This window comes from Amblyomma americanum, chromosome 7 (assembly GCF_052857255.1).
Source record: "Amblyomma americanum isolate KBUSLIRL-KWMA chromosome 7, ASM5285725v1, whole genome shotgun sequence".
Lineage (NCBI taxonomy): Eukaryota > Metazoa > Arthropoda > Arachnida > Ixodida > Ixodidae > Amblyomma > Amblyomma americanum.
Window position 1 is genome coordinate 129,934,367 of NC_135503.1, and position 15,009 is coordinate 129,949,375.

General features: G+C 45.2%; 1 protein-coding gene across 4 annotated transcripts in view; it reads right to left on the reverse strand.

Annotated features, from left to right (window-relative positions):
- The window catches only part of LOC144097459 (sodium-coupled monocarboxylate transporter 2-like), a 94,337-nt gene that overhangs the window by 27,778 nt on the left and 51,550 nt on the right, over positions 1-15,009 (reverse strand). For all 4 annotated transcript variants that reach the window (XM_077630183.1, XM_077630184.1, XM_077630182.1 and 1 more), the window contains 5 exons: positions 13,307-13,447; positions 10,829-10,958; positions 8,043-8,131; positions 4,841-4,950; positions 1,520-1,587 (listed from right to left, as the gene is read on the reverse strand). In XM_077630183.1, the coding sequence (XP_077486309.1) occupies positions 1,520-1,587; positions 4,841-4,950; positions 8,043-8,131; positions 10,829-10,958; positions 13,307-13,447 (538 nt within the window). The remainder of the gene's footprint in view (positions 1-1,519; positions 1,588-4,840; positions 4,951-8,042; positions 8,132-10,828; positions 10,959-13,306; positions 13,448-15,009) is intronic.

A 15,009-nucleotide genomic window follows, 5' to 3' on the forward strand; every position in this document is an offset into this window, starting at 1 on the left:
GCCCCACGTCGTCAATACCCTTCCTATATATTTTAACCATAGATCAACCACCTCCAACGGCGCCATTTATTTGGCAACTTACATTATATATAAGCACATTGCTAATTTCTTTCACTCCGGAGACTGCATACACGTGTGCGGTAGGAATTGCATGTAAGGTTTACAATATATGGCGATTTAGAGTATACCGTAAATGTAGTTTCCTTTGTTGCAAAGTGGTATCTATGGAGCAGAATATGCAGTAATACAGACGCTGATGTGATTGCTTACAAACGTGCCCAACATTCATAGATGTCGCAACAAAAATGTAACGCACCTGCAGAGTTGTTTGCCTAGCCCTGGAATTTTGAAGTACTCGCTACACTGCGTCTTTTATGCATATCCCAGTATATTGACCTGCACATGTGGTACATTCGCTGGTGAAACAGCCAGAATCCTTTTTCGTTCCTCTTCCGAAGTTCTGTGCCATTAAATAGAGGCTGAACTTGGCCTCGAATGCGCACATTCAGAGCGACATGACACAACTCATTCCTTGATTAGGCTATTTAATCCGACTATAATTGGCTTCCAATCTTCGAGCAAAACTTCTTGGCAATTCCCAATGATATTTCCATAAAGGAGGCTTAAAGATTATCCACTTTTTTAAAACTAATTTTCTATTTAATAACACTGATTCTTCGCACCCTGAAAAGCATATGTATCGGGTGCTACTGGTACGAGAAATGCTAAAGTAGTGTTTAAATGGTGATTTTTATTGCAGATTTATTCTGTGTTAAACAGCGCGCTCATTTTTCTAGTGAAGTGCCCACAAACCAGATGCGCAGAAAAGCTGAGCGAAATTTTGAAATGCAACATTTGCGAAAAAAGTACTCGGTATAAATGTTTATAATTGCACTTGCTGGCGTGGAACTCTCAAAACGTAGTGATATTCTGGATATCGGCCGATATCAATCTAAGTCATTTTGTGTTATTATGCTTGATTAGTAAGTGGGGTTCCTTTAGGAGCTGCATATTAGCTCTTGGAAATGTGGTAGCGGAAACACGCGCAGTAACTACAGCCACCTGGTGTTATTTAAGAACGGACACTGCACGCCACATGGCGAATATGACCTTCCGCCTCCATCGGAATGCTACTGCCACATCCAGAATTTCGTCTCCGAACCTCATGCTCAGCAACCGAAGGCTTTAGCCGCCCAGCCACCAGGGCGGTTTTCATAGGAGCATGGAGAGATAGGAACGTATTTAATGTGACGGGGAAAGATTCCTTAGAATGACAATCATGATGTTCAATAAATAGCTGGGTTGCATTGCAGAAAGCGTAGCGTCGTGTTAGTGGTTGAAAGCTATGTGGCCCTTAAGTATCTCATAGTCCGTACTCAGACACCCATGAAAGCGGTCGTATCGCTGAGCTGTTCCGGTATGTCATCGAACTGATTAGGTGAGTAACCACGATGCGCCGATTGTTAGGTAATAGTGTTGTGCCAAAAACTTCCGCCGCAGAATATTACATTGCGCTTACCCTGGTCACTGATCCCATGTATACGCATAATGTGCTGTAGATAGTCATTGTTGCTCCGAAGAGTAACGCTGCGAATAAAAAGAATACAGCGCTGTGAGAAATTCACTTTGGCCATGAGAACAACAGGGCAGGTAGAATGTTGTACAGGCTCAGCTTTAGCCACATTGAAGAGCTCTGATGTTGTTGTGGGTTTGAGGTAAAGCCGTCTGGCGAGGAAAATTCTGTATCTCGAGAAAAAAAAACACTCATCAAGGTCAATTACGAAGAAAAACTTAAACTATGACGTTTAGGCACCCTTTCACCACCCTGGCGTTGTCTACAAAACTTCTCGCAGAGGGCAACACAACCTTTGCAGGCGAGGGAGGGGATATTAGTAGGCGTTTCAAACAACATCAAGGTGATGTCAAGAACAGAAAAGTGGCTTCCTACGTCCAAGAAGAACACCATAAAAACACAGGCCACTTGATTGTCTGGAATTCTGCGCTCATACTTGAAACAGACATTCTGATCTGCGCGCCTGCTGAAGGAGTCCCTTCACATTGCAATGACAACCGAAGCAATAAACAGGACACGGGTCAATCTGCCCAAACATACGTACATTTGGAACGCGACGTTTCTCTTTGATAAACAACGACCCAACTGATCCTCTAATTGTGCACACGGCGCCCGTAGCACTGTCAAAACATCATTGTTTGCATGGTTATCTTCATAATTTAATTCGCCTTGACCAGGGTTTGTTTCTTCAGACGCGGTAGAATTTTGAATAACTTCTTTTAATCGTGTTACATGCACCAAATTAATAGATTATTAGACAACTAGCCATAGGCGCCGACTTCGGTGGCGGGGGAAGGTGGAAAGCTCGAATCCCCCCTTCCCCCGAAATTTTACCGGGGGGGGGGGGGGGGGGGGGGGGCTTTGCGCCCGCGCCCCGGAGACTGAGTGAGTGATGAGGGTCAGGGGGCAGCATATCTTTTTTTTTTAGAAGACTGGACTTGTCAGTCGTCGGGTGAGACCATAGCTCGCGGACCCGTTCTTTATAACGCAGGGCCTTTAATATATAGCCTCTCGCCTGTCTAAAATCATCTGAAGGTACCATGACACATGTAATACATATGACCGGCCTGAGCCATCAAGATATCTTGCATTTCACGTTCGATTTATCGAATGCACCATGGTCAAAACATCATCTGAAGATGCTATGACACACGTAATACATGTGCCCAGCCTCAGCGATCACGATATATCTTGCATTTCACGTCCGATTTATCGCGTGCACCACAGTAAAAACGCTCCAAGACCATTACCGACTATAACAAAGCTCATTTTGCAGCCCTTATTGACAGGGAACATTTTTGGATATTTTCTTCCCATGGAGGGTATCTCGAGCGCTCTGTAGAAATAAACTGGTGCATGTATCGAAATAAAGTGTCTTAACTGATTCATCATCATATCCCTCTTCGGCGTGTGTACTCCCGTAGCCATGCTTCGTGGTATAACACATATTTAAAACGATTTCCTAACAAAAATAAAAGACTTTTTCGGGTTGCTAAGTATACAATAAAACCGGCTCATTGGACAGCATACAAGAAAGCCGCTTCACCATATTAACGCGCACTGAAGTGTACTAAATCCACCTCCTTTAAAGTAACCCTCCTGAACGCTCTGAAGACTAACCCAAAACCTTTCTGGAACCTAATTAATCCTAATAACACCAATAAAGTGCCGTTATTGCACCCGCCGGCGAGCCTGCTCCCGACCGCCTCTGTGCTACTGTACTAAATGGTACTTTCGTTAAGTCATTTCCTTCTTCATCCAATGTTATCCAACGTCCAGAACTCCAACTGTGCTATCATTTCGCGTTAGATCCCATTTTCGACCTGCAAGGCATCATACCGATTATCGGTTTCAAACTACGATTTTCTAGTGGAATAAATGGTATAAATGCCTCATTTATACGCAATGCTAAAGAATATAGTTCTGTCATTATGACATGCATATTCTCCCAATCGTATCATTATGGTGTACTAATAAAGAGTGAAAGAACGCTGTGGCCATGCAACTAAAGAATCCATATAACCATTGACTCATACCTTTGGGATTAATAGCATGCAAAATAATGTTACATATATTTACGTATCTTGTTAATTTTCTGGAGGATGACAATTCTCTCTAATAGATCACGCCTTCTGAATGTTTTCTTCTTCTGACATTCAACAACTTTCTTTCCCTTACGACTTTCACGTCTAGTTGGACTCCGCTTTTTCATCTGACTGCATGTTTCTTGACTTTGCTTCGATAAAGCATTCGATAAAGTTAATAACTCACTGCTCTTACATAAAGTAAGCCTGCTGTACATTGACCCTGCCGTTCGCATCTGGATCCGTGATTCTCTTCTCCTCGTGTTGAGTTTGCCAGCATTAATAACGCTGATTTCTCTACTGTACCGCTTGATTCTGGGGTTCTCAAGAATCAGTACTTGGCCCCTTACCATTTTCTTATCTTCTATATTGCTGTGAACGGCCGCTACCCTCTGTAATGTACTCTGCATCCTGAGAGGAAATAAAAAAAATATCTCTTGCCGAGGAGCATGCCGGGAGGAGGGGGGACCTAATAAAAAAGAGAGAGGGTGCTAACTCGGCCATAGGCCCGGTAGATTGAAAACTCGGCGCCTATGCAAATAGCTAGGAAGAAAAGTAATAAAGAAAGAATTCTGAAGGAATAAAGTTCGGTATATATTCTGTATTTACAGAAAACTGTATACAAAAGCAAGCACTGGTTTACCTGTAATTTAATGTGCACACTAAAAGCATTTTCTGGATAAGAGGAAAGCTGGTGCCATTGTATGACCACTGAATGTACATCGTGTTGTATTACACAGAATATAAGCTACGTCAATCTGAAAGAGAGCCAAAGACAACAAGAGTCGAAGAGACCTCCTCAAGTTCAGCGACTTGATTAAGGGTACGGACAAATCAATAGTCACGTTCTAGCGCTGCATATACCAAATGCTGAGCCGTACGAAGCGCTCTATGGCTTTCGTTTTAATAGACGACGTTGTCGGCTTTGGCTTCAATAGACGACGTTGTCGTCTACGTCCACGACTCATTTGACGATGGCCTCAAGCTGGAACCCAGCAAATGTTGTTTCATGTTCAACGAGCCAGTGTGGTCCGTATAAAATTGGCCAAGTCAGTATTCCACAGAAAGTAAATTGCATACTATAGCAATTACGAGATCTGAGTCAATGTGTACTGAGATAGTAAATAATGGTGCCATCGGTTAGTATATCTGCCACAAATGACAGTGAAAAAATTTTCCTTACCGGTGCCACGTGTAATCCACAGAACATGTTGGTCGGCATTCTTATACCGCGGAGAAATCACATCAACGTATAGGATGGTGGCCTGGGAGTTCACCATGGATGAGATGGTGCTAGGAGAGAGGACACAATCTGGCTATAATAGTGAAAATCGCACATATACTTTATAACAGTCAGCCTCTTTATTTAAGGGAGGGAATGCAACAGCATGCAGCTTTCTTGGTCGACACTCTTAATCAATGATATTCTGCGATAATATTATCAACATAATGATAGGGCTGGTCTAACCTTCTGATGCGTAGCGAAACCTTGCTTTTAAAGTGTATCGTGGACTGAAGAGACTGCGAAAGAAAACCCATGTGGTGCGATATTGATGAAAATTATTAGGAACTTGAGTACTTTGGCAAGACACCGTTATGAACATATCCATGGTAACAGTCTAATATTCCGAAGCTCAGCAAAATCTTGCTTTTAAAGTTTGTCCTGCACTCGCAACGAGTGTTAAGAGTGCCACTGGAAACCAATGGTTTGCGTTTTTCACACTAAATAGCATAAAACTGCATGCGTCGCGGCAAGTGGTCTGCTATGAAATGTATTTTTGTGGTAGAGCCTTACGATACGCAAAAATATTGCGTTAATAACACAAAATAGAAGCTAGCATACTCAATTTTAATGATTCCGCGTTGTTCCATTTCCAGAATTTTGGAAATTTATTGCATACAAGAAAATAAAAAATGCGGCTAGATGTCATCCTTTTTGAATCATGTCAGCGCACGCTTCATCAAAGCCAATTATTTTGCAACTTAATCTGTAGATGGGTGTTGGGATTGTACGAAGCGGGTCTTACACCATGAATCCAAGCCTGAACATTTCGCAGAACTTCAAAACGATGGGCACTAATGAAAAGCATTTCACGGATATTGCATTTCAAGCAACCTCATAATAATTTTCTTTATGCCATCATTTTTTGCAACTGTTTCCTGATGCAGGGTGCATGTTGGTAAACCTAGTGGGAATTGATCCTCAGCGCACAACTGCTGTCGCAAAACATGGGAAACCAAACACGAAGACGGAACTATACGTTGATTCTTTGGACTGACATCGCACTACCGCAAGTACATCAAGAACTATGCGAATATCGCGAAGCCCTTGATCGAACTGACGAAAAAAGATAGTTTGATAACATGGACAAGCTCACGCGCCCATACTAGCAACGTTCGACCCATGGCTTCCAACGCAGGTTCACGATGACGCATCACACACAGCCTTTCGGGCAGTCTTGTCTCAAAATGCGGAAATGAGACCCGTATCATTGAATGCGCAAGCAAGAAGGTGCCAAAGATTGAGAAGCACAAGCACTCAACGGAACTCGAAAGCAGTTGCAGTGCACTGGGCCATTACCGAAATATTCCATCACTACTTTCAAGGTCTTCAATACTTCTATGTTTACACATATAACTGGGCTGTCTCGCACATAATGTCGTGGAAAAATCAGAACCGACGTTTCGCCCGCATTTTGCTAGGCCCGATGGTACAATCTGCACACATCTGGAAAGACAAGTGCGGAGGCCGACGCCTTGTCAAGAACGTCTGAAGAAGCCCACGGAGTCTTCATCCTCAGAGCTCAAGGTGATCGACTGAAGATCGCTCAAAGAACTGATCTGAAACTTGCATCGATCATCGAGGAAACGAAACTTTCACAAGCGACCGACACACCGTACAAGCTTGTCAACGACTGACGTTAGTCGTCGTAGAAGGACGCAGTTACATATTTAGGAAGCTTATAATTAAAGAGTCTGGATTACATGGTTATCGATTCTACAATACGCGACGCAGAGCCTGCCTTCGCCTCCGCGGTGGCGTAACCTGAAGGCCTTCTTGAGCGTCTCGTGTCGTGATCGCCCTCTCGCATCCTATCCCTATCGTTCGCTCCTCGTTTGGGCGTTTCTTCCTAGCCGGCGCTAGTTGTGCCCGAAGTGCATAGCCGTCGAAGCGGCGGAGAGGCGCGCGCGCTCAGGCTTCTATTCCGAGCGTTCTGTCACCCCCCCCCCCCCCCCCCCTTCACACATCTCTTTCTGCGCACACAGCCGAAGCTTTCTAACGACTGCGCTACTTCCTGCCAACGGATATGTAGTTCTACTTCTCTAGCGTAAAGACGCCGCAGAGTGTTGGCGGAAAGGCTTCAAATCAGACGGATGCCTCCCAAACGCCCTCCAGTGTCTCCAGCATTTAAGGTTCACCAACAGTTGTGTACTAAATCATCATCTTAACCACACATCAGTGACATTTGCAGCCACACCGCGCTAAAGGCTTTCGCCTCACCGCACTTTAGATCAACAAAGTTTCGCCCTGGATTTTTAGTCCTTCGCTACATAGATGCTATGCCATTTGTCGAGCGATGCCAAAAGCTGGCTTTGAGCTTTCTCCGTATTTCAATAGACGGCAAAACTTAGGAGGCCGCATAATCCATTACAGTTTAATAAATACCGTAGAAAATTACGTGCTTACTTGCAATCTGCATTATAACGTCAATTTTTATCACGGAATGCATTGGGGAGCTAGATGAAGACGTTTTTTAGTCGCTAAGCATTCACGTTTCTCGGTCATGGAAACAAAGCGCCTGGAAGCTGCGCGAAGGCGACGAGAAAATGCATAGGCTACGTCTCTCTACACCTCGCGGTTATTTTCGGATATCCCAGCGTAGGCGCGGTCCACTAGTTTGCATCATCATAGTCATCATCTTTGCACTGACCAAGTGACCCCCTATGTGGCGCTGTGCATTTCCTATTTCAGTTTTTTGTCTTTGCATTGCGACCTAGAGGTTGAATTGGAATGGAAATATGCAACAAATAAAAATTGATTTGCTAACCAAATATCCCATTATTTGTCTTTTGCACTGATTGTGCTTCAAAGGAGGCGGCAGCTCGAAACGTCGCATTTAGCACGCCAAATATTGTACGCAATCAGAAACGCATTGGGCGCGGAAAGCGAAAGAAGCGCCACTTATCAAAAAGTCGCCGCACTGCATATCTGCGTCCGCTGGCTTCGAAGCGACGAACACCTGCCGTATTTTTTACCGCTACTGGACTGCTCCCTGGTCGCAGTGCCGTCATCGGGCTGTACGCAGCGTATGCAGAGGAAAATATCAAAATCCATACAGTGTTAAGGCTAGTCAGCGTATAGTATGTGTCTACTGCAAAAATACCTTGTCGCAGCACTGACTACACCGGCAAGGAAGAGCCCCACAAATCCTGGTATATGAACCAGGTAGGTGTTGATGTAATATGGCAGGATCTGCAAAAAAAAAAAGAATTTGTTGAAAATCCAAAATGTCACAAGAAACATGAAGCATATATACGCACTAACGTGCTCACTGCTATAAATCTGAAGAAACATGAAGGCTATGCTCAAATGTTCGGAGGTGAAATGTGCCCCGGTGCTTGCATGCCGAAGTGGGTGTCTTGGCACGCAGTATATCTGTATCGATTTCCGCAGATGCGGGAAGCCTGCTGTGCGCGGCATGGGAAATATTTGCAGAAAATGCACGATAAACTGCGGTCCGCTATTGTGGTACGTGTGACACGTAGGATAGAGTGCCAAGTCCTGCTTGTGTGGGGCAACGGCCTTATGTAGGGCAGGCGTAATGATTCGTGAAAACGGGGATCGGAGAACAAGAGCACACTTTGTTTAGCGAGGCATCATGAAATATGGCAACTGAGTGAGCAGAATGCCGTTCCTGCCGCTTTTTACACCGCTTGTCCATTCTGAACACAGGCAACAAGAAAAAGGCCGATAATTTAGTCCCAACAAAAACATTTTGGGGCTTTATCGTCTGCCTTTAATAGATTCGGTGCAAAACAGAAAAATGAGAATTGACGTTTTTTTTTTGGATTGTTATAATAATTGTTGGACACTCTGCCGAATCTGCGACAAAGAACCAATCCTGTATAGAAAATTTGCCCTGGTGTCTCGAAGAAAACTTGGCTCCTTGGTCGCTGTCGCATCGGTCTCTTTTGCTGGTTGGCGTCTCAATTTCACTGTTACCAAAAAGCAGGATGAGACCCAATTTTCTAGCTAGCTGTTTTATCCACAGAGTGCTAGCAGTTATGAAGGTGGGCAAATTTAAAATTAAGTCGAAGAGGCAGGAAAATATGAAAGCACGGGATTAGCTGCGGAGTACAGGGCTGCCATACAGCACTTGCGTTAGAAGCAAAGTAATAGGGCCAGTTCGCGAGAGTTGCTGATCCTCCCCGTACGGATTTCCTTTTTAGAAATGTTTCAGATCGAGGTTGTTGCTTGATGTACTAGCGGGATTACTCTGACACCACTGCACCGTGACGACAGTTAAATTGAGTAGGCCCAAAAAAATTAATGCCGATTGCAGCTATAGTAATACGGGCAGTGAGAGCTACAGTATTCACATCGTGTTTTTCAATTGTTACATTCGTTGTAAATGTTGACGCCACGCATGAATGTTTTGGGAGTGTTACAGCGATAATTTATGGCGTGAGTATTGTTCTGACACGGACTTGAGCATCTTATGGTTAAGCTTGTCTGCCGCCAGAGTCACTAAAGCATTCACCTTGTGCTCGACATGTCGCATGTTTGTGTCTCTTACCTTCATGATATTTACAACGTTCAGAGCATTACAGTCGACCTCGGCGACATTCATGGCCATGCCGCAACGCGGGTGGGGAGCCATGTATTCGCTGGCGGTGTAAGCATAACTGCTGCCGCTGCTACTTTTCATGCACTAAGGATACCGTGCCATGCAGTCCTGTCAGGTTGTCATGTCATGTCAGACGGCGTCTGGCGCTGTCTTGCGGCGACCCTGTGACCCACCTATGACGACGACATGAGCACGAGCTGCGGGGTACCGGCTTTACGCATGGTGTGGTGACATGATCACGGGTGCTAGATGTTGATAAACACTTTTTCTACGCGGAAGCTAGAGCCCTTCGCCTTCGGAGCTACCGCTTAAAAAAAAATCACTGGACAATTACGATGCTTGGTAACAAGAAAATAGAGCGCAGTGGTCGAGTTATTGTAGCCATAGCAGCTCGCAGACGGAACAATCACTGCCGTACGGAGGCAGCGCCCACAGAGGCAGGAATCTTTATTGAACCTAGCGGCCTCAGCCACTGAGCCTCTGCTGAAGCGGCATCTTTCGCACCAGTCGCCCCATACAGAGCGCGCCACATTCCACCGCTTTAGCCGCAGCCTCTTCATCGAGGCCTGAACTGAGGCGCCACTTCCTCTCTTGCTTCTTTTAACCCCCCCTCATTCCCTTCTCTAACGGCGCGCTTGAGGTGTCCATGCCGATGTGCGACAGTTACCGCGCCTATCCTTCCCTTTAAACAATTTTTTTTTATTTCTTCCGTGTGCTCCTTGACTATTGCCGGATCCTTCTCTAGCACATTCCTTCTCTTTCGCTCCGCTGTTTACAGCGTCACCTCCGCCACCATTACCAACGAGACTCAACCCAGGCACGGGCGCTCAGGAATAGCGCTTAAAACGTCACACTTCCAGAGACTCTATTGTGCTGCTAAACTGCGGAATGGACGCACAGAAACTGAAATATCTAAGCCATGATCCTGAACCGTGACATGGAGGAGGCTGGTTATAATTAAGCTAGAGAGATGCGCTAAAATGGGCCGTGTAATGCTTCGTGGTATGACGCGCCTGGTTCATCAGTGGGCACAACGAGAGTACTTTATCTAGATAGGCCTTGCCTCCCACGACATTCCTTTTTTCTTCTTTCTGTGTCTTTCCCTCTTCCTCTTGTCTTCATAAATGCTGTCATAAGACAAAAACAATAAAAGTGCATGACAAGCACATTTCGCACACCCTCTGAAGAGGCACGTCGGGCTTTGTCAATATGACACTGTCAATCTTATCGTGCGCAGCGTAGTGAGTGGCTCGCATACATGAACCCTGTGACACAAACAGTAAGACATAGGCAAGAAGAAACGTGTGCAGCTAGAAACTCACTTGATCCATGCTCTGAATTTCTCCTAGCAGAGTCGGATCACAGCCACGAAACCAGATTGTCAAGGCCACTCCCATGAAGAAGCCAGCAGTGTAAAGCAGAAAGAGTAGAATTGTACTCGTGAAGGCTGTTCTGAAAACGAAAGCGTTTTCTTATGAACAAATCTACTCTGAAATTTCTCCCTCGGGCGCGCCAATTCGCCCTTCCCCCTTATGGCATGATTACAAAAGGATAACTAGCGAAGGAGTCATGAGGAGGCAAACGAAGACATTGGCCTCCCCATGTGGTCGCAGGTAAGGCAGATATATTTAGACAAGTATCTCGGGGCACAATGACCGTATGTGCGCAGCAGAGATAATATACATGCTACTTGACAAATGAAGCCAAAAGAAAAGAAACCTACCCGGCAGTTCACAGGACATTGTAGAGTGAAATGGATATACTGCAAAGCGTCCCAAGTGATTCTAAATAATTGAGTTCAGCTGTAATGCATTCACCTGCAATTAAACCTATTCGCCAAAGTCGTAATAAGCCCATTTCTCTACGAGTACATATTTCACTCTGCGTCTATAACTATAAATACCGACGTGAAGAATTATATTTAAGTGTAATATTTTTTTCTCGCACGTGGGAGGTGCGGGGCTCGATCCCCAGTGTCGCCGGGTGCACACCGATGAAACAATGGGTACAAGCTTCCCCCGGTTGGCCTGGCTCTCAGCTTATTCAGGGCGAAATACTTCGCAAATGGGTCTTTGACCCCACCTTGAGCAAACGAAAATATCGTGTGCCATGGCGCTCTTTGGACGCTGGTGCCCTTGAGCCATAAAAATTAACTGTCATCATCATTATGTTTTTCCTCGTATAAAAAATAAATACACTTCGTAAACAAAAGAAACTATCAAAGCTCGATGCCTTTCCGGAGGTCGTACTTTTAAGAGAGGGCCTTGTAGCCCCGTCCTCGCCGCGTGTCTTTCTCTAGAGCAGAGGAAAGAAACCATCTGTTTGTCACAGTTGGCGCAGCTTGCGCTATGATGCTCCCTTCGTACGCGCTGCAAACGAATGTACCTGCTCAGCAAAATCTGGGAGCCTCAACCAAGTGGCACCTACGGAACTGTGTCGCTTGCACATGCAATTGGGGTCCTTTAAAGAGCAGGTGTCGATTAGCTTGGCCAGTTTAGCAAGTCTTCTAGTGGCCGTCACGGGATTCTTGTGTGGGAAGACTCTCACTGCTGCCAAAGCACGCGACGTCTCGTCCTGGTTACTATACTTATCCCCCTTCACCACTGTGCTGCTCGAGTAACCAACAGTTACCATGGTAGTCATTGCACCGCAGCCGCCGCTGAAAGGACCCTTCGGTTGTGCGGCTGGCATTGAAGACATTACATGCCCAACCCTCAGTAAATAATTCAGCTTACAGACCACGTTAACCATACGCTCGCCACATGTGAATGTGGCTCTGACCGCATGGATTGGGACACTGCGCAAAACATTTTCACACACGCTCGCAGGATTGTAAAGCATGAGGTCAGAAGGATTTCTCTAGTTCTTTCTCTTTTACTTCCGCATCGCACACGCCTTCATGGCGACCATTCTTCGTTTGACGCGAGTAAATAAAAAGATCCCTTTTTCTCGCATATTTCATTCCTTCCTTAAAACCCATGTCGACAAGCCTACCAACGGACCGTCAGCTCAAGGGCTCGTTACGATAAGGGACACTTTATGGTGACTGGTTTGCAGCTCTAAGTTGCACTGCGTAGACGAAAGTCGTACTAGAAGTGTTTGTTCGCGTACTTCCGACTTTTCCTCGCGATAGCGGTCGCCCTTGAAGAAAGTCAAAATTCTGGACAAAAGCATTTTTGAGCGAGAAAAAAATTATCAGCGGAATTTTTTTTCATATATTGTAAGATTTCACTATTAGAATCAATATATCCGCAGACCTCTCCTCGGCAGGCTTGCAGTTTGTGCTATTAATGTTTTTGCTATCGTTTAGTAGTCCCCATAGGTTTTATATGGCAGTGTTAACTTCTTGATGCAAGTGATGGAGACAATATAAAAGAGAGCTTTTGCTACTTATCGGAAGAATGGACCCTTTCCTTCAATATATTTAACACCTTACAGTTTTCCATTATTCAAAAGTTTTGTCCAAGAATGTTGGACATGACTAACCACTCCATTGCAAGAGTTACCTAGAGTAATCGGGCATTTCTCAACATGCCGTTCGCTTGCGTGGTTCGTCTAAAACGATGTCATCGTGATTCTTTCTTGCCCTCTCGAGATCAAGATTCATCTATAATCTGCTCTAATCCTGTAATCTGAACTGGCGCTTCACATTTTATGAAGCGCAGTTTGCAATGCAGCACCTTTCTTTAACCCCTTAATTTTACTGAAATTAAAGAGTCAAATTCTACTTCTTGGAGCAGATGCGGCAGTTACTGCTGCCGTCAAGGCTCAGTGTTCAAGCGTCATGAAGCAAACAATACCTTCTGGCTTCCTGCAACGTCCGAGAAGCGAGGAGCCTCTGAGCTACCATTTGGTCCAGACAAAGCCGATAGATGGCGGCCGCTGTCGTACCGAAGAAGCAGGACCAAAAATTTTCGTCATTGGTCAAGTCGAGCCTGAAACTTTTGAGAAGAATGGGAGTATTTGTTTTGTTACCCAATCTCCATATACGTTCCTACGCCCTTTTTTATGCTTGTTTGCTTGTGATTGAAAACAGATTGCTTTCGGCACCGCTATCGGCTGATGCAAAAATATGCTATCGGACATGCCTCTTCTATCGCGTGCCACATCTGCAGCCACGTTGTTTCAGAAGCACTTGCTGAAACACTCGAAACTCTGGCTAGTTGGTTATTTTCCGTGCTTAAAGGAAGCGGCGCACTATCACCTTTTATTTGGAACTGCAGTGCATTCAGACTTTTGTGGTACATTTCATGTTGTGGCTTGGTTCTTTTTGTTTCGTGGCAAAAAGAGCCATGTGCCAATAACCGCGTTTTGCTCCGTGTACCCTCGATAAACGTCCCTGACAAATGTGTGCGTGCTTCAATTCGAAATAATATTTGATATTTCAGCCCCACGTCTAGTCTTCCTCCTTGTTCTTGTGGTCCATCTTCCTGTGTGTGCTGGTTTCTTTAGGCGTGGGTACTTGTGCTGTGCCCACCGGTAATAAAAGTAAAGGCCTTATTAGGCGTACCGATCGGCTTCTACGCCACGACAATAACAGGGTCAGTGAATGGCTAAAATTTGTAGCCATTGTAGTCCTCGAGAGTTAATGTGACCATGAAATTTATTTTAAGACAGGCACAGCACATTCAGGGGTGGCAGCCGACCGAACACACTAACTCCAACTCATGCCTCCACTGGTTACCGGCGTTGGGCGGCAATGGCGCTGACCCGGCACAAGAATCTGAGGCTTGGACCATAGCGGACATTTTCTGCCGTTAAACATAAGGAGGGGCGCACAACAACGCAATAATCGCTTCCACTGCGCCAGCGCTGCTTTCAAGCCATGAGGAGAGAGAATCGGTGTAACACGTCCAATGCTACATGATGCCTCAGATAAACCGATCTTGGCCGTCTTTCGAGAAGCATGGAAGGCGCGAATAGTGCCCTTCGTAACGCGGCACGCTCGTTTGCTCAGAGTGCCCCAAACTACAAACCATTAAGATGGAAAGTTTTTGGAACGTTAGCGTCATGTTTGGCGGCATGTTAGCCCTCAGTTACGGCTATGTTTCGTGACGACGTACGCGTCAGGGACAAAAGGTAAGAGCATTTCATACCTAAGCTGTCCGGCGCTGCAGCTTCCGAGCCCGAGTGTAACCACTGGCATTTAGCGGCACACAAGTCAACATAAAGGAAAGACTGAAGGGTTTTTTTTTAAGTTACCGCAAGCTAATTAAGCTTGTCCTATAAGTTTATCGCTCCTTTATAATTATTCTCCGCAATTCTGGCTCTCATGGAACATTTCATTCCGGCGCGATTAGATTTAAAATTTCACCGCTTCTTAGCCTCTGCTTGAAATGAATTCCACGGGCAACACCGCTTCTTCGACGTCACAAATATATCCCGCGCGCATCTATGCTCGCGCCTTAATACCCGTTATCGGCTTCAGTAACTCAGGTGTAAGGCAAGTATCATGTCTTCTCTGGCATTTTACTAAATTTCTGAACGTTTTCAGTCGTTGTTG